The sequence below is a fragment of the Eschscholzia californica genome, unplaced genomic scaffold, assembly GCF_041429995.1.
Source record: "Eschscholzia californica isolate CP2 unplaced genomic scaffold, dmEscCali1.0.p SCAF_6, whole genome shotgun sequence".
Classification (NCBI taxonomy): Eukaryota; Viridiplantae; Streptophyta; class Magnoliopsida; order Ranunculales; family Papaveraceae; genus Eschscholzia; species Eschscholzia californica.
In genome coordinates, this window is record NW_028238483.1 from 21,028,005 (window position 1) to 21,048,254 (window position 20,250).

The window sequence follows — 20,250 nt, forward strand, 5'->3', positions numbered from 1 at the left end:
GATTCATAGTTCCTTGGCTGACATACTTTTACTCCAGATGTTTTTTGTTCTTTGTGGATGTTACCTATTAATATCAAGGTAAAGCTCAAACTGGCAAATCCTAGATATTTAGTCATATTATGCTTCTTACATATACACATGCTTCTTCTAACACTCTAGTTACACCTAATGGAAGTAATTTAAAGACTAGTAATATAAGAAAAATACTACTCTGTTTATGCTTAAAGTTGTTAACTCATTGATGTGGCTTTTTTTTTTTCACTTCAATATCAGTTTTATTGATATTTGTAAAAAAAGTAATATAGTACCTATGATATTTCTATTTTGGCTCATGGGATTTATAAGTATTCGAGCGTCCTGTTTGGTCTCCAATTGTGTTCAGGATTTTATTTAGCCTCTAAAGTTTGTTTACTCTTCCATTTTTACCTCTATGGTATTTATGTAATTGAAATCTTTCTTTTAATTATCAAACACATACTTATTTCCTCTCCACCTCATGCATCTCTTTCCTCCACCTCATCATTCTCTTTGTCAAGCAGGTGTCCTTAAAGGCGTCCATTCTTTTTACAGGCCCGTCTTCGCTCTTGACACTTCTTTTGGGTCTCTGAGCAGTCTGAGGCCCACAGAATAGACAGTCTAAGGATAATTGGACATGCCTCAGCCCGTGTTGTTCAAACTCAACACAGATAAGACCCATTTCGAGTGCCCTCGACCTTGCCTAGTCCAGGAGTGCAAAAAAAGAAAGCGGACTTGAGTAAAAAAGAGGAGTGTCTTTAGAGGCAGGCTCCCTCCTGGAACCATCAAATTTACATTTTAGTGCTTACATCAGCATCCTCACGGCTAATCTTCATAATTTTGTAACTTCCAAGTTCCACCACCAATAATTGAGTACAATCTCAAAAGACTCACCATTACCACTTCTTTAAATAAAAACAGCAGTCCTTAACTCCCAACACTCAACCAGCAAAACTTTTTTTACTTGTGGAGGGCTGAAGGGTGAACTCAATCCCATTCATCTTTCGAAAAACTCAACAAACAAGAGAGAGAAAGATGATAGGTTACTCAAAGATAAGAGTAGTTAGGACCAATAAACCAAAATCCATGGATTTTTCAGATCCCATTTCTCCTTCTCCCTCTCAAAACTCCAAACCTTTCACAAACCCAAATCTTAAACCCAATTCCAAAACCCAACAAGATAAAAGTTCAAAGCAAGTTGAACAAGATTATGAAGAATTTGATCAAGGAGAGAAATTTGGTGTTATTTTGAAAAGAAATTACTCAGTCTCTTCAATTTCAACTCATAAGTTAAGAGCTTTGTCAGAGAGTAATAAAGAAGAAAACAAGAAACTACCACCACTTCAATGTGCATTGAGAAGAGCTTTCTCCATTAGGAAAACTTCAGAAGAGTATTGTAGGATTCATGATCAATCTGATTTACTATCTTCTCCTACAGAAGAAGATGATATTGCTGTTCATAATCTTATCAGTAGTTTTCACACAGGATCCAAGAAAAAGAAGAACAAGAAGAACAATGGAAGCAAGATCCTGAAAGTATGTAAAGACCTTTTAGGACTTTAGTTTTTTATTATTATTAAATCATGCTTTTTTTGATTATTTGTTACTTTTGTCTTTGATTATTTGTTACTTTTAAGGTCAACTTGGAGTTTATTGATTAACTACTCATTCCCTCCATAAAAAGAATAACACCCAAGCATAACGGGGGTTCGAATAGTTTTTAATTTAAATCCCTCATTTCCGAAACCCTAGAATGAGAGAAGCTAACCCTATCCTTATCGACATGCTGACTTGATAAAGTGTTGGATATGTAATACTTATTTTTACATGAACTTCAAGAGTCATTACAGTCATATGACGCACATACGTAATGAATAAATGCATGAATTGAATAAGCACAACCAACTGACAAACAGTTGTTGATGTTAGATATGTAATCTTATATGCGCTACTATTAGCATTTCCGACATTTACTATTTTGCTACAAATTCGAAGATGTCCTTGGTACTACGCTCGAACGAAGCCATGTCTTCTTCTTCCAACTTCAGCCACACTTCTATTCCTTCCCCACATTTGGTATCCATCAAAGTAATCCAATTCTTCTCTAGGGCTTGAAGTGGACTACAAGTCACCCAAACTGGCTTTCCCCATCCAAAATCACTCTCATAAAATGGAAATTTGCACCAACTACTAATCAAATACTCCTCATCAACCTTCTCTTGCCCGGCCTCTCCCATAAAACCACCTTCCTTAGCTATTAACTGTATAAGTCCATCATCATCACCTTGAAATCTCCTCACGTAATCACCATCGATCTTATTTATCGCACCATCGATCTTATTTATCGCTATTCGAATATGTCCCACCAATTCATCCAACGAATGAGAATTCTGCAATATTAGGGTTGATGTTGCCAATGACACAATATTACCAAATGACTCTTGAGGCAATGGTGGTTCCATCCTCCTTCTCAAGTTCACAGGTTGTTTTAGGATTGATTTATAAGACGCCCCATCCGGGTTCATGAGCGACTTCCATATCAGAGCTGACACGGCCTCTACCCGTGTTGGATATCTTGCCCCAGGGGACTCTGCTATTCTGGCACATAGAGCAGCTAACTTGGTGGAATCAATTACAAACCTTTTGGTGATTAGCTTATTTTCACCCGTGTCATCGCCCGAGCCAGGACCTACATCTGTGTCCGGCACGGGAAATGTCAAAGCCCGAAGTGGGAAAAGAGACGGGGTGTCGTAAGTAGGAGATACAACTTCTTTGGCTTCACGAGCTTTCGCTGCCCACACGTTGATGAAGGTTGCGAGAGACGATGCATCGGAAATCTTGTGTGACATGCACACAGAGATTGCTATTCCACCCAAGTCAAACACGTTGACTTGAATAACTAAGGGCACTTCCTTCACCATATTGATGGAAATTATATCAGCAGGAGGCAAGAGCTGACTTAGTAAATCCGGGCTCTTGAACTCAGACATGGAACCATTGACTTTCGCCTCGAAATAGTCAACACCAATGTCGTTGCAATCGACGACGAAGTGCTTATCTTTGATCCTACCAGCCAGTGGGTAGAAGGTCGTTAAGACATCCGATAAAGATCTTTTAAGCAGATGATGAAAATTAGATTCAGATGGGCGAGCGGGGTCGTCGGAATCAAAGAAGAGAATGACAGGAATGTAATATGAAGGAACAAAAATATCAAGAAGAGAGAGCATGAAGGTAGAAAGGTGAGTAGGAGTTGGTAATGAGGGTTCAATGATCTCCTTTGAGATTACATGTACCAGTTTATTCATTCTTATTGCATATATGATATTATTTCCTTTTGGAAATAGCTAGAAACTGGTATGACCCTAGATAAGGTGATTTTATGTAGTTATTCAGTTTCATCTTCATCAACAACATTTATATATACATATATGTGTATATATAATAACGTGTATTCGGTATTTTTTGCGGCGATTGTCCTGTACTTCTCTTCACTTTTACGCCATGTTTGGTTCGTGGAAGGGAATGCAAGTTTTTATATAATAACTTGTATTTGGTAGTTAACTCCGTCATTAGAATTAATTGTTGTTTGGTTGGCAGAGGAAATTCAGGTTCGGGAGAAATAGTACTTCGGTACTTCCCCTGAAGGAAGTCAAAGCGAACCCGGGACTGGGAGCTAATTGGGTGCGTTTGTGATTACCATTCGCCAGAAATAGGACTTTGTAAAATTTATGGAATAAATGAAAGGATTATTTTGTCTATGAGTCACCCGTATCACACTGTATGTTGCAGGTGATGCAAACGAGTTACACTTTAATAATTTTTGTAGTGTGGGTCACAAACTAACTGCACCTTTAATTTACTCAGTTATCATTGACGTCATTAGAATTAATTTCACTCTGTTAGAGCTTACTTAACACCGCTAGAGTTAACTTACCATTGCCCATTTTAACGCCGTTAGTCACACATTTTTTATATCACTGAATGTTCAATTCTCTTCGATTATTGGTAAAACAAGTTCAAATTTTTAATCTTCAATAATTTATTATCTAATTTTTATTGTTTTAATTATCGAATTTTTATTAGTTAAGTACGATTACTAGAAACTGATATATTGTTTTACTCTTTATCTTCAATAATTTATTATCCAAGTTTTTATCGAATTTTACCATATAAGATTGATGTGATATTTTCGTCACTAAAAATTATATATGAAGAAGCAACTGCTCTTGATATATTGGTTTACTCTTTTCCTGCACATGAAGCATGATTCTTACGCGGTAATGACGCATAGATAATTACGTTTGTATCTCGTGTTAATGTCTACTTTTAATATATCCAAAGTTTTTTAGACGTACAAAATAAGTTGACCATATTTAGGGTCTAGTTAATTTTATTTAAAGTAGTTAAAGTTGATCAATGAATAACTAATATAAAACCTTTTAAGATTATCGTTTAGTATTAAATCATGCTTTTGGATTAATTGTTACTTTTGCATTGGATTATTTTATAATCAGGAAACTGGGCTGGAGGCCCAATTTCATGTTTTTTTTGTCAAAAAGACAAATCATCTTTTTGTCTTTTTAAACCCCATATGTAGTTTGGAAATAGTTTTGAAGGACAATTCTAAAAGCACTCCCATTTCTAATATCGAAATTGCCCTTAGAATCTTAGCTTATTGCGAAGCTTTGCAAACTGGTTTGCACTGCTTTGCAATCTGGTTTACAGGACTTTGCAAACTGGTTTGCACTGCTTTGCAATCTGGTTGACAGGGCTTTGCAAACTAGTTTGCACTGGTTTGCAATCTAGTTCGCAAAGCTTTGCATTCCTGTTTGCATTGTTTTGCAATCTAGTTTGCCTTGCAATGACTTTGCACACACTTTGCAGAGCTTTGCAATCTGGTTTGCAGAGCTTTGCAATCTAGTTTGTAGAGCTTTGCACTACTTTGCAATTTAGTTTGTCTTGCAAAGCTTTGCAATCTGCTTTGCAGAGCTTTGCAAACTGGTTTGCACTCTGGTTTGCAATAAGGGCAGTTTCGTTTTTTTCTTATATTAGATAATTTACAAAAAATGTCATAGGGTGTTGAAGCCTATAAAAAGTTGATAAACCTTTTTTTAACCAAAACTCAATTTTTTTAGGGAGTTTTGGCCAAATCTCCCTTTTCGTATTTGACATGTTTGCACATACACTTCTGTTGCATGGTACGACTGTTGTGGGTTGATCTTGTAGCGCTTATTCGATTATGGCGTTCGCATGTGAGATCTGTTTGTACGCACTTCTGAACTGAATAGTGGTCCCCTTTAACCAAAATACAAAGTCAACAAAACGATCGGGAAATAAATGGCTCGACCCAAGTCCAAATCATAAGGGAGGCGAATCCGAAAGAGTTCGGCTACCTAAGTCAAGAACTGTGAGGTTGGTACGAGTTTTTTAGGCGTCTTAAGTCATGTACTGACTCTAAAATTAACTCGGTCAGTCCTGGTAAGAGCTCTGCTCGGGATCTTGAAACAATAAGAGAAGTTTGCGGAAATCAGCCCGACGCTTTAAGCTCGTTGTTTCGAATAACACGAGATGGGAAATTCGAGCCAAAGTTTACCAACCTAAGTCCCGTCCTGAACCGAGGCCCCGAGAAGATAAAGAACAATCAACTAAGTCTGGTACTTCCGAGTTTGAAGGAAAGCCTAAACAAAGTCGATGTGGAAGGCTAAAGCACAAAAAGCCACTTTCTATACACGATTTGCAAATCGCCAGAAGAGTTGTCGGTGTCAGAAGATACGCAATCATGAGATATTATCATCCTCCAACCATCAACTCGTGGCTTCATTAAAACATGTGCCTTATCACCGCATTATCTCAACCGTTCCTCATGGTTTGCCCAACCGAACTTAGATAAGCATAATAGGTTCGCCCAAATTAAAGATCAAAGGTTAAATTTCTAATCTTAGATTTTTGAATTCAATCTTCTACAAACACTCCATTGACTTAAAGTGTTGGTGAGTTTTTTGAGTTTTTTATAGGTTTTGTTTCTCAAATGAACAAAAGTCAAAGTTTATTTTTTGTTCGTCAATTCTTCATCATCCTGAGTAATACTCTAAACCCATCTAAATGAACACAAGGAAGGAGTTATTGATGACACCCTGGGTGGTAGAGAATGTTGGACCACATTTTTACAACATATTTACACTTGATGGCACTTTGATGTCAGTTCTTTTATGGAATGGGAAACTTGTGTTGTTAGAGGAGCCACGTTTTGTTTTGTTCTTTTAATTGTTCAGTGTGTGCCTCAAACTCTTGACCTCTAAAGTGGAAGATTATACTTCTTACCACTCCAATCAAGAGTTGTTGGCAGGCCACACTTTGTTGCTTCATTGTTTTATAGGACGAGGATTTTGTGCTCATATACCACCATCCATCTCTACATAGAACACCATAATAAATGCTTATTAATAGCTTTCCAATCCACAAAAATTCAAGTACAGACCTGAATGTATGAAGATCTCATTACAAGTCTACATGACATAGTCGATCGTCCAATTAGATGTTCATATTAACTAAATTTTTATTCAAGCAGAAAATTGTAAAACAAGTGGAAGCCCTCAAGACCAACTTCGAAGCAATCATATTCTCTTACGCTCCTAGAGAAGGAAATATCCAAGCAGACACGCTCGCTAAATGGGGAAGAAACTATAGGATTAGAGAAATGTGGAATGTATTACCTGTTTTTGTTCCTCCGCTTTTGTAAACTCTGTTTGCGTTAATGATAGTTTACTTCATCAAAAAAAAAAAAAAAACTAAATTTTTATTCCCAATTGCCAAAAAAAAAAGGGCCAGCGCTTTGGGGAAAGTTAAATAGTTTCCGGGGTGTAAAATTTTAAAGGGAATATGTAAGATTTTAGAAATTTTCTGGGGAAATAAATTTTAAGGGGAAATAAATTTTAAGGGGAAATAAAAAAAACACTCCACCTCACCTCACTCTCTCTCCACCTCACCTCTCTATATGTCTTCTCCGACACGTTCGCCGGCCGGCGACCTTCAACGTAAAAAACAAATTTTTTGTTTTTTTAATCTCTCTCTGTAAAAAATTTTTTTTTTTTTTTTTAAATATCTCTCTCCTCTCTCTCTCTCTCTAGATCTGGTGAACCAGATCTGAATCTGGTTCACCAGATCTAGAGAGAGAGAGAGGAGAGTTTTTTGTTGTTTTTAAAAAAAAAAATTTTTTTAGAGGGAGAGATAAAAAAAAAAAAATTATGTTTGAAGGTCGCCGGTCGGAAAATTTTTCGGCCGGCGACCTTCGACGGAGAAGACGATGAGGTGGAGAGAGAGAGAGGTGAGGTGGAAGAGACTATTTTGCTTTCCCCCTAAATAAAATTGTAAAACAAATTTGACCAATTTTTGACCAAGTCTTCACACCCCGGAAACTATTTAGCTTTCCCCAAAGCGTTGGCCAAAAAAAGTCTTTATTTCCACAAACTATTCTAATGCACCAAACTCCGGACACAACCTGACGGCTTTATCTACTGACGGCTGAGATTAAAAGCAAACTTTTTCCGGAGAACCCTAAAACTTTGGGGGTTTTTCAAACGACAGAAAAAACCTCCGACTGAGATAAAAAGGGAAGCTAAACCCTAACTATTAAATACTCCCAAATTCCTTCCATTCTCACAGCAGAATTTTCTAAGAACACAACAACAAATGGAATTTTATTCTGAATCTCTTACTTGTCTCCTTAAATTCTTTTCTTTCTAGTGAAAACAATAATGGCAAGTTGCTACCAAGTTTCAAATCACCTTATAGGACGTCAATTAGGGTTCCATTCAACTGTTCGATTCCGCAATTTCATGGCTTCCATTAGTTTTGGACTTTTTCCTTCTTCTCCAAAACCTTACGAAATTCAGAGAATGACATTTCCTTCTTCACAACGAGTTCGTTTTCTTCAAGCTAAATCTTCAACTGGGGAAAGTCACATTGTCTCTGATTTTGTCAGGTTCGATTCTCTTCCTTTTCATTACTCCCAATTAGTTTCTAATTTGAATTCTTCACGATATTATTGCTGCTTCTGTTTCTTAATTTTCACTTAAATTTTGGGTTTAGGGCATAGAACTTAAATTTGTTATCTTCAAATTTCAACTCTATTACTACACACTCACACAATCTTTATACCTTCAGCCAATGTTGTTTGGTAAAATTGAGAAATTGTTGTGGTCGAGATTGAGTGGGTTGATAAGAACTGGTTTAAACTTGTAGAAGAAAGATTTAATATTGGTTTCACCACAACTATGAGTGAAGGAGTCGATGTGATAGTTTTAGCATGTGTTAAGGAGAGACATTGATTTTGTCAAGTCATGACCAGGGAAGGTACCCAGAATGAGTTGATGTTTTTCGTCGAATACTGAAGAGAAAATCTATTGTGTATAATATTTTGTTTGTTTTTCATGTTTGGGAGTCGATTTGAATTAGTTAAGTGACATGGGTTCATTTTAATGGATCTCATATGTTGTGTCGAAACGTGGACTAACCGACACGTTCAACCCAGTTTGCTCATAATAATGTGGGGTTGTGTATGTATATCTTATGCATACGTGCAAATAGATTTGTTAACCATAAAATTAATTGTGTCGTTTCAAGTTTAATATGTTGTGGCAATATTCTATCTATATCTTGAGCATTTAAACTTTGGTTTACTAAGAAATTACTTATTCACTTGGTTTCTCTCTAGTTATGTTTCATTTGAACTTTTAAGTTTTTTGTGTCATTATTGTAGTTCAAATCCAATGACCTAATTTCTCCCTATTTCTATAGCCAACAAGAAGATGACCAAGAGGTGCCTTCTGAAAGTTTAGTCTCCGTAGCAGGTTCATCTCTTCCTTTCTTCTATTTCTTTTTTGTTTATTCAATATGGTCATGTAAAATAATTATAGATAGTTATAAGCATACTTACTATGTTTGCCCTGAATTCCCCATTTACGTCATCGCTACAACGTTTTTGGATCTATATCTGGATTTCCTATATCTGTTTTTAATTTATGTTCATTTCAGTGAGATAAATAAAAATGTTTTCCAATATTGAGAGACATCGTTGCCTAAGCAGAATTCAATTCCGAGTCCCACGGATGAAATAGCTTCTTACGATATCCATGAATTAGGTTTGATAATGTTATGGATATAAGTGTTGCGCATGTGCCCCTTCTCATTTGCAAGTTGGAACCTGCAACATGGTTCTTTTAAACCCATAACTATTTTGAACAGCTAATATCTGTCTGAAGTCACTCACAATCTTGATGTCGCTTTTGTCCTACCTAAGGAGCAGTTTCCTGGTGTTTGTTTTCAGAAGACAAAATTACAAAATAATTCTTTTTTAGATCTCTTTTGACGATGTCACAAAAGAATAATTTTTTTTATCCCGTTTAGTCTTCTTAGCTCATGAATTCACCAGAATCTTGTGTTATTAGGTACACGGCTTCAGTACTTAAGATCTAATAGTTAGTTTTTATTATGTTTGGACTTGTATAATTCTCGTTAAGCATTTTTTTTGCTAGGGATTGACATTTTCTGATGATAACACTGTTACATCTTTTGGTTCTTATGTGCAATACTTCATTGTTCTTTTTGCTTCTGTGAATTATTAGCAAGGAGCACAGTCGCCTGTTGTAGCAAGTTTTTTTTTCCTTTTGTTATCTAACACCGTTCTGTCCATTCTGTCACCATGTCTCTATCTTCAAAACTCCGCCTAATTATCTATTTGGTGTGGACTCATCAGGAGGTATAGTTGCATTAGGAAAGTTTGATGCCCTTCACATTGGCCATCGAGAACTTGCAATACAAGCATCAAAAGCTGGACCTCCTTTCCTTGTATCATTTGCTGGGATGGCTGAAGTGTTGGGATGGGAACCAAGGTTTGTGTAGTTTAACATAAATTATATCGACCTTTTTGATGCAATGCTTATTGTTGCAGTACTTTTTGATGTTGTCGACATGCTAAATGACTTATTTTTTCCCATTATACGGACACCAGTACAGGATATTTTTTTTAAAAAAAGGACACAAGTAGGACATGCCACTGTTTCGGTATAGATATTTGATACACGTACAAGGTGTAAGAAAAATCAAACCTAAAAATCACAATAAGGGAAACTGATGGTTCATATACCTTTTGTCTTAATTTGTAGGTCATTTATCTTATGAAATAGGAGTTTGAATTAAATAAGTTAATTTATGTTGACGATGTTGAGGAAAGGAAATGATAATGGGTATCAATTAGTGATGAAGAAGGCTAAAACAGCTTTATTGAAATGGGACTTCTTTGGGAAGCACATCTTTACTTTATATGACGGAAAAAACCACCTTAATCAGTATACGCTAATATGGCTTCACTCAGTCTTAGAAATCTTTTGTCGAACACTATCATATTGTATCTTGTTAGATTTAGCAGATATATTCCTTTATGTGGTTGATTGTTTTTTACCAGTTCCTCAAATCATAAAGAAAGAATAACAACTTCAGATGTTCTGATATTTAGACTGAATAAATGACAATGTACTTGTTATGCTTACTGGTTTATTTTTTTTCTTGTTCATGTCTTTATACATTATACTAACTGATATGTGGAATAATCTTGATAAAAGGCCTTCTATAGTTGCCAAATGTGACCGGAAGCGGATTTTAAACTCTTGGGCCTCATATTGCGGTGGTGTAGCCCCAGCTGAGTATCCAGTTGAATTTTCAAGTGTTAGACATCTTAGTCCAAGGCAATTCGTGGAGAAGTTATCCAAGGAGCTTGGAGTGTGTGGAGTTGTGGCAGGTATACCATCAATTCACTGCTTTTTATTAAAGAAACCAATCATCAATTTTTTTTTTTGAATAATTTGAATTAATATTAAGAGAAAAAAAGGGGAACTACAAGGACAGGACAAAAACTAGAGCAAGAACTGCCCCAAAAATTACATCAAAACAAATCATCAATTTAAAACTTCACTTCTCATTTAGGCTCCACCTGGTATAATTATTGCTGATTAATCATACTGTGGTGCTTTCCTTTTGTTCGAGCTTTGTAAATTTGTAGATATAGTTAGTAGAAGGTTACTTTGTCTTTAGGTGATTCTTTGTATATTCCGTTCTTGTAGTTATTGTAAAACTCTAGAAGAAAATAACGAAATATCAGTTATCTCGTATTCTCTCTTTCCACGATTTTCTCAATCTCTAACCCAAAACATGCTCCCAGAGCAAGGAACCAAATAGAGAGAGTGAAGGGAGCTGAACTTTCTTCAACTATTTCCTAGAGTTCTTACAAAAACTTTAATAATTGCAATTGTGGTATATACAAAGAATGATTTAAGACTAAAATACCCTTATACTAACTATATATATACAATTATACACATACACGGGCAAAAGTGTCAATTGTTGAAGATATGGTTTTGCTTTTGCTATGAAAATCGGCTATCTTGACAAGTATCCAAATCCCCATCTAGCCTTCATGGTGTTAGTCGAGGTGCTATCGTGTGAACTAATTTTCAGTTTTCCCACATGAACTTCGCAACCTAGGGTGTACTAAAGTTAGAAATAGCTACATTCACCCCTTCTCGTGCAAAAGTCAACCTAAAAATTGGTCACATCTAAGTGAACATCACCTCGGCATACTTGGAATGTTGGTATTTGCAAAATTGGCTGGATACCAAACATAGTTGACTTTCATATCTACAAATATTGACACAATATTTGACTCTACTCAATGCATTGATGAGCACAACCTATATTTGGCTTTTAATCATTGAGATGTACAAAAAACAGTTGAGAACTGTATGTGGTCAGTTAGATGCCGCATGAACTCCTGAGTAAAGCTCTGAGTAAGACTTCGAAGAGAGTATCATTTCTCTTGGCCAAATTCATGTGGCATACTAGGATTTGGCTAATGTGATAGTGCGTAAATATATACCACCAACTCACCAAGGCATGAAGAGGCCCCGTTAATATGGGCGATTCACATAATTACCAGGCAGAACCCCTTCATATGAATTTTATTCTCTTGTTGCTTGGGTATTTTATTTGATTTAACTTCTGGATAAGGGACTTAGCAAAATAAGTTTTATGGCAGGTGAAAATTATCGATTTGGATATAAAGCAGCGGGAGATACATCAGAACTAGTAAGATTATGCGAGGAGTACGGAATGACAGTTAATATTGTGAGGTCCGTCATGGATAAGACCCAATCCCCTGCAGTTGCGAGTTCTGCCAATTCAAAGGAGCGGGGTCAAGTATCATCAACTCGTGTTCGTCAAGCTCTTGCTCAAGGAGATATGAAATACGTGACAGAGCTCTTGGGCCGGAAGCATCGTCTAAAGTTGAGGTTGTCAAGACAGGAAGGGAGCAAAGAAAACAATAGGAGGATCTCAACCCCAAAGTCAAGTTTGTTAAATCTCCCACCTAAGGAAGGGTTATATGAGAGCTGCTATGTCTTGGTTGCTGATGATAATCAACTACCGTGCAAAATAATTATCGATCCAACACATGTCCATATTGACTTAGACGAGAACTCTTCACTGACAGAGGTCATCTTGTCTCAAGGTAGCCGAGTTATAGGTATTGAATTCGATGCTTTAGAAGGCATTTTTTAATTTTTCAGGTAAATAGCATTTTTTTTTATATTTTGGTTTGGTTTATAATTAATTCCTTGCTTATGTTTTCTTCATTTTCCATCTAATCCCTCAAATCTGTAAGAACGCCCTACCCTTTATCAATTTTCAGGATGATTCATTAATAATTTTACTAATGAATTTTGCAGAAGTAATGGCTACTGTTGCAATTATGAGCGTAATTTTGAGTGGAGCTTTAAGAGGTCTTTCTTCATCGACGCCTAACCAAGTGTAGTTTAACAAAGAAAACCCTAATTTTCCAAATTTTGAATTATTGGTTGTGTAGTTTAACAAAGAAAACCCTCATTTTTCAAATTTGATGATTTCAGATTACTTTATAATCTTGAATTAGTGTTTGGAATGTTTTTCAAGGTAGTTTTAAACCAATATCTCATACATACGTAGATCCCTTTAGTGAAATGCGTGTCCCCCCTGTTATTATGTCAAACTTTGTTGCCTTGTCGTCATCCAAGTTTGGGGATTACCTCTTATATTTTGTCTGTCTCACGTATAAACCCATACCATTACATTGTTGTGAGACGGTTCTTACCAGTTAAAACTTTCGTATGGGTAGACCTCCAAATATTTCGTCTTTTGTTATATGATTGGTTGGTCTATTGAGATGGATTTGATGTTTGTGGGTATCATCTTTGGAAACCCTCCACGAGACCTAACTCGTGCTCTTGTGAAAGCAAGAGAATCAATGACTAATTGCATGGTTCGATGCAATCGAGTGATCTTGCGTGAGTGGTCATTTTTACGTGGTCATGCTTATGCTTCATTCTTATGTTTTATATTGATGTGTTAGGAGTGTTTCTCACTTTGTATACTTTTGGGACGTGGTTCGTTCCAAGTTTGGGGATGGCGATGGGCTTATCATCAACTTGGAACTCGAATACGCAAGTCTTGGTAGTATATATTTTTATCTCCGTCGGCTCCGGTAATATCCTTCCACTCTTCTCTTTAACTTATTGTACCTCTTATCTTTTGGCGAGTATATGCCTAGAACATTGAGGACAATGTTAGTTTTAAGTTTGGGGATGGGGATACGACCATTTAGTCGCATGACATCATGACCTTAGATTTCAAAAGGCAAGAGGGTTCAACAAATTGACCAAATTTGAAATTTTTTGGGTAGATTTGGTATGACTCTAGTGGTATTTTTAAGTATGTTGATACATGTGGTTCTTTCTTGATAAATCTTATGCATGCTCTTAGTCTTTTCATGAATGTTAAGTCCTTTGGTGTTGGTGTCTTATCATGTGAGTAGCATCTTAAGGAAGAAGGAACACTTCTAAGTAACCTAAAATAGTCATTAGTGGAGACTTCAACCCATGTGAGATATCTGAGCCTTTCTATTGCTTTTGAGTGTACTCTTCCACGCTAACTCCGAGTAGAATGAAGAGCTACTCAACTTCACAACTTTCAAAAGAGCTTAGACGATCTCATGAGCTCAACTTCCTTAGCCACTAGGAGTGACATCAGGATAGCGAATAAACCTTACTCTTGTAGTCCATGAAACCCGATAATGGTGTCAACTTTAGGGAAACGGATACTCCACCATCCATTCATCATACTACTCTCGAGAATGAAGGCATGAAAAGTAAAGAAGAAAGGATGTGAAAGCAAAATGTGAAAGTAAAGGTGATTTGTTGAGCATACTAGTTGTATTTTTGTTTTGGTGTTTGAGTATGTGTGTAAAAAGAGAAAAGAAAAAGAAAAAGGGAAAAGTGAAAAGAAGAGAAAAGAAAGAAAAAAAAGATAAGAAAAAAAGAAAGAAAGTGTTTATATGTGTTATTTTGTGTTTGTGTAAGTATTGTGAAAAATAAAGTATTCAAGGCAAAAAGTCAAGTTTAAAGGTTGTTTGAGTATTCTTTTATCATTGAAGGCGTCGACATTCTCGGGATTTCATCATCTTCCATTCCATCACTTGTATCCGTTTACCTTTAGGAGACATTATTAGAGGGTAGAGTGGGTGAGAAGGGTGAGTGAGCTTCCCCATTCCGTTAGTGGTTGTTTCCATTCCTAAGAGATCATTTCGTTTTAGAACTTGATATCCTCATTTAATTTTTGTATGTGTTGAGTTTACTTTATTCCATGCTCACACATGAGAGTGAACCATTAGATTCCATTTTGAGTGATTTCATGTTTAAGAGCGTATGACCGTGAGGTCAAAGTCGAGGCGAAATGTGCTATGATAGGAAACAAAGTTTTGTTACTTTAGACTTGGATGATGCTCATGATGATGGGACACTTGCACTTAAGTATGAAACTATTAGTGAGGAGACTCTTAGCCTGCTTTTGTGTTTATTGGTTTGATTCATATGTTTGACACACTTAAGTCTCTCACTTGTTGATCGTTACCTTATTTGCATCCATAGTTCAACTCTTTTATCTCTTGGAATCTTGAACTTTGTGGGTGTTTTCACTGGAAACCCTCACGAGACAAAACTCGTCCTTTAGGGGTAACCTAAGGGTTTAAAGGCTTGTTGCATACGCTAAATGCAATCGGGATGCCTCGAAAGTGAGTTAGGTTTACTTTATTGTCTTGTTTTGTTTGTTTGCTCGAGGACTAGCAAATTCTAAGTTTGGGGATGTTGATATGGCGTGAAAATGCCACATTTAGGTCACTTAACTTTGATTAGTTAGTTCTTTTCGAATTTTATTTCTAATTATTTATGTGTTTTTATTGCTAGGTAGTTTATTTGGGGTTTGGCATGTAATTCGGAATAAAGAGAGCGAATTATCACATTTTCATCTTATGCGGCAAAAGGAAAGAAAAGATCACCAGGGGTATTTGGTCAAAATCAGAAGTCAAACAACAAGTGAAGTCAATGACGAGTCCGACGGTGAAAACGAAAGTCGATTCGGAGTTCGGACGGAGAAGTTGTGAATGAAAGAAGCCGAGGTTCGGTCTTGAAACAAGGATTCTATGAAGGCACCCCCTTGGTTCTAAATGTAGAGACAAGATGAAGGCACTCCCTTGCTTTAGAAAGAAGCCCAACCCAAGAGCCCAAAGAGGAAGATCAACAGAGATTCTATGGGCACCTTTTTGGTCCAAGTCAAAATGGCCTAAGACTTAGTCAAGTCTTGGGAGTTAGGGTTCCTCATCAAGAGGGTTTGAAGGAGAGAAAGAGAGAAGGAAGAAGGAGGAGGGCCGGCCAAGCATAGCCGGCCAGCACACTAGGCCGACCTAGCTTGGCCGGCCGAGCAGCAGCCCGAGCTGCAATACGAGCAGCAGCTCGGGACTGCTGCAACACTGGACGGACAGCATGGGAGGCTACAACAGCGACCGACTCCTCAGCACCAGCTCGAGATGCGCACGGTACCACAGCAAGCACGGCCGGAACAGCTGCTATCCGGGTAGCAGCAGCTGTTCGGTTTCACGGATGGCAGCTACACGGACAGCTTGAGAATGCATTTGCTGTGCACGGGAGACGCGACCTACAGCTCGGACATGTATGGGACAGCGCACGGGGCTCGGAGCAAGCTTCCTTTGGCCGGAACCTCCATTTTCTTGGCCGGATTTCTTGTTTCTTTGGCCGGAATTATCTAGGGTTTCCGGCCACTTTCTTGGCCGGAAACCTTAGGGTTTTGTTCCCCATCATCTTGGCTAGCTTCCCATGTAGTTTGATTTGATTTTGGACTACAAATTTCTAGAGAGAGAAAGCTAGGGTTAGCTTTAATGGAGGTTGTGTTCTAAATGGAGAAGATGATGGTGGTCGCTATGGGGAACCCAGAATTTGTTAAGGGGAGATCGGCTCAACCTTAAAAACTCATATTTTCCGACGATCTTAGCCTCGAACCACATCGAAAAAGGGGATTCTCTCATCATTTTCTTTCCATTTCTTATTCAATCACCATGTGATGAAATGTGATGAATTCGTGATTATGTTTAACATGATTTGATGTTTTGATTACAAATTGATGTTCATTTATTTCGATTATCGTTTTGATCGTATTTTCATGTGTCTTGTCAAGCACTTCGCATAGTTAATAGACAAAACGAAGTATTCGATATCGATCGTAGTCTAAGTCATAATTTCATGTGTCTTGTCATGCACTTCACATAGTTAGGCGACTATACGACACTTTCGATGACTCGGGATTAACCGATTTAGACGTTTGTTTGATTAAGTATGATCTCCGGATATACGTAGTACTTAGAGACATCTACTTTAGGAGTCGAATATCGATTGTACTTCGACACATTAGATTGGATCATACGTAGTCGTAGGTTTATCATTATGGATTCCCGAACTTCGACACCTCTCTCGCTTATTTGTTGCCCGAATCGAGTCTTACCGTCTCCCGACTCTTGTTCCTCCGACGCTTCTCTCGAATCTCTCTCACCCGTTTACTTTTATTGTTTAGTCTAGTTTCATTTGTTATCTTGTTTTGTTACTCATTCATTCTAAAACCCTCATTTATCTTTGTTTCATTTCCTATTTAGTCTAAGTTAGCTTTTAATATCTAGACCGAGGGATAAGACCCTTCGATATCCAAGCTACCTTCCTATCCTTGGATCGATCCCGGCTTTGCCGGATTACTACTTGATACCTCCGCTTGGGTGTGCAACCTTTTCGGGTGCATCAATAATCTCTTGTCTAACCATAAAATTCTTTTGATGGACAGTATGGGTAAAGCAGAAACAAACAAAAAACGAAAGGGATCAAATGCTAAAGCGGTCGTAGAAACAAAATTATCAATTCGGAGATGATAATTATTGGTGGTCGAAAAAAGAAAAAAAAATTAAAATTTTCTCTTGGATATGAATATTTTGACGAATGACTGAATATTTTGATGAATGAATGAATATTTTAGTTAATATTTTGTAGATTGGTTGCATATGATAATTACATTTTGAACAATGTTTGTGTATTCTTATTTTCATATTGTCTTTACATGTTTTGAAAAGATTGCAACTCCTTGCAGTGTCTTGCAAACACCTTGCATAGCCTTGCGAAGTACTTGCAATGTTTTCAAAAGTTACATATTTTTTTGTATGAATTGTTTTGAAAATTTCTTCTAAAAAATCCGTCCCCGAACCGCCGTAAAAGAACGTCAACAACATTTGCAATTTAAATGTCGAATTCTTAAAGTTACATTTTTATTCATTTAATTACTTTTTTGAATAAATTCCAAAGTTACATATTTTCGTATGAATTGCTTTGAAAATTTCTTCATAAAAACGGGGTCTCCGCTGTCGAACTCCCGTAAATAGAAGATCGACGACAATTACAATATAAAGATACACATGAATTTCTTCAAAAATACGGGAGCTCCGCCCCGGAACCCCCATAAGAACAAGACGAAATGATGTGAATAGAGTTCATGGTTATTTCAAATGATTTTGATCAATCCTGAGAAAAATTTCCAAAACTTTGCTAGAGCTTAGAAGGCTTTTGTAAACACCTTGCGTAGCCTTACAAACACCTTGCATAGCCTTGCTGACACCTTGCACTGTCTTGCAAACACCTTGCACAGCCTTGCAAACACCTTGCAAAGCCTTGAAACACCTTGCATGGATTTTGCAAACACCTTGCATAACCTTGCAAACACCTCTCATAGCCTTGCAAACACCTTGCAGAGTCTTGCAAACACCTTGCAAAGTCTTGCAATTAAGTTGCAGTTGCTGTCACAATGGTCTCAAGTTCAACTACTGTCAAACCAACTACATAAACATAATTCATCAAAAAAATGAAGACAATAGCAAGTGAAGACATAATGAAAAATAATTCATGAATTAAGTTGGTTAGTCTTCTTGGTAAAAAGTAAAACATAATGAATACTTATTCAAACATCAAGTTTACAAGTCTTCTTGTTGTGACCAAATGTATGTCACACGCTACACTTTATCGACCTCTTCCACTTTGATCCAATGTTTGGTGTTCTCAAGTTTTCATGAAATTCTTAATTTTAACATAAGCACCTATCATGATTGTCCAAGAAGAAACATTTCTCACATGCATATCATCAAACAACTCTATAGCTGTTTTAACCAACCCAAATCTTGTAGAACCAACTAACATTGCATTCTAAGCAACATCTCTTTCAAGCATTTTATCAAACACATTCCTTGCATCAACTATGCTTCCACAACTTCAATAGAAATCCAACAAATAAGTTTGCACATAAACATCAAAACTAACAAAACATCATAACTAACTTAGCAACAAATGTACTTCAGCCATAAAGATTTAAAAATTGAAAATTTCTATCTCTAGAATTCTTCACAAAAAACTAACTCAAACCCCTCAATATCATCTTCAAACAACAAATAAAGATATTCAATCACCTAAATTTTCAAATAGATTGATAATTTAATAACAAAAAATCAACTTCAACTTTCTTCTTCAGCTCCCGAAATCGTCCTTAACCCTCGGTCAAAATTCTCCTATTTCAACTGCAGAAAAACTTCATGATTATGGTGTATGGGTTTCCTAAAGTTTTTATTTAAACGAAGGGTATTTTAGACCTTAAAAAATGAGTATCAATAAAATTGTCCTTCAAGAACATTATGAAAAATTGTTTGGGGCCTAGCAACATAAAAAGACTAGATGTCTTTTTAACCAAAAAATTCAGGAAACTGTATATTATTTCATGTGATTAAACAATAATAAAAATATTAGAATAATAAATATCTACCAAATGTCCATCAATGTCCACAAATATTCACAGATGTCTACGAAGGTCGAAAAATATATATTTGAAATGTTAGTATAAATAAATTATTTCATGTGATCAAACAACAATAATAATATTAAAATAATAAATGTCTACCAAATGTCTATCAATGTCCACAAATATTCACAAATGTCTACGAAAGTCGAAAAATATATATTTGAAATGTTAGTATAAATATATTATTTCATGTGATTAAACAATAATAATAATAATAATAATAATAATAATAATAAAATAATAAATATCTACCAAATGTCCATCAATGTTCACAAATATTCACAGATGTCTACGAAAGTCGAAAAATATATATTTGAAATGTTAGTATAAATATATTATTTCATGTGATTAAGCAATAATAATAATAATATTAAAATAATAAATGTCTACGAAATGTCCATCAATGTCCCCATATATTCACAGATGTCTACGAAAGTCGAAAAATATATTTTTGATTAGCACAAATATAATATGCATTACACATTTTGTCAATGTACTAAAGATCTGGGGACATTTTGTCTATGGATTAAATGTCTTGAAATATCTATAAAGACATTTTGTCTACAAACTCAATTTCTTAAAAATGTATATGAAGACGTGTTGTCTATAATAAGTCATCCGAAATGTCTTGAAATATCTACAGGATATTTTATCTATGAAAGTCTGTGAAAATCTATGACGGGCTTGAACAACACGGACTTGAAGTCTTACCAAAGGACAAGAGTACTTCCAAAATGTTATCATGGTTCCTTGTAGATATAGGTTTGCATTTTTTTTTTGTTAAAATTATATACGTTTGCATTGAAGGCGTGAAGCATAGACAAGAATAAACAAATACAGATAATTATGATCATTTCGTCCATTTATCAACTTTTTCCCTTTCTTTACTCTCTCTGTTCTCTTTCAACAGTCGCCTTTTTATAG

At 36.2% G+C, this 20,250-nt stretch overlaps 2 protein-coding genes across 4 annotated transcripts in view; one reads left to right on the top strand and one right to left on the bottom strand.

Annotated features, from left to right (window-relative positions):
• Positions 1–1,026: 1,026 nt before the first annotated feature.
• On the bottom strand, positions 1,027–3,320 carry LOC147532385 (salutaridinol 7-O-acetyltransferase-like). The gene has a single exon (XM_086646912.1). It carries the CDS (start codon positions 3,318–3,320, stop codon positions 1,989–1,991), a length of 1,332 nt encoding a protein of 443 aa, XP_086503038.1. The 3' UTR covers positions 1,027–1,988.
• Positions 3,321–7,465: 4,145 nt separating this feature from the next.
• The window catches only part of LOC147532386 (FAD synthetase 2, chloroplastic-like), a 35,828-nt gene continuing 23,043 nt past the window's right edge, over positions 7,466–20,250 (top strand). Inside the window, exons 1-6 of one of the 3 annotated variants that reach the window (XM_086647011.1) lie at positions 7,466–7,996; positions 8,812–8,864; positions 9,770–9,905; positions 10,635–10,810; positions 12,104–12,632; positions 12,792–13,029. In XM_086647011.1, coding sequence (XP_086503137.1) covers positions 7,770–7,996; positions 8,812–8,864; positions 9,770–9,905; positions 10,635–10,810; positions 12,104–12,624 — 1,113 coding nt within the window. In that variant the 5' untranslated portion in view covers positions 7,466–7,769 and the 3' untranslated portion in view covers positions 12,625–12,632; positions 12,792–13,029. Of the gene's footprint in view, positions 7,997–8,811; positions 8,865–9,769; positions 9,906–10,634; positions 10,811–12,103; positions 13,030–20,250 lie in introns of those variants that run through there. The other 2 variants (XR_015227455.1, XM_086647010.1) reach the window with 2 other exon arrangements.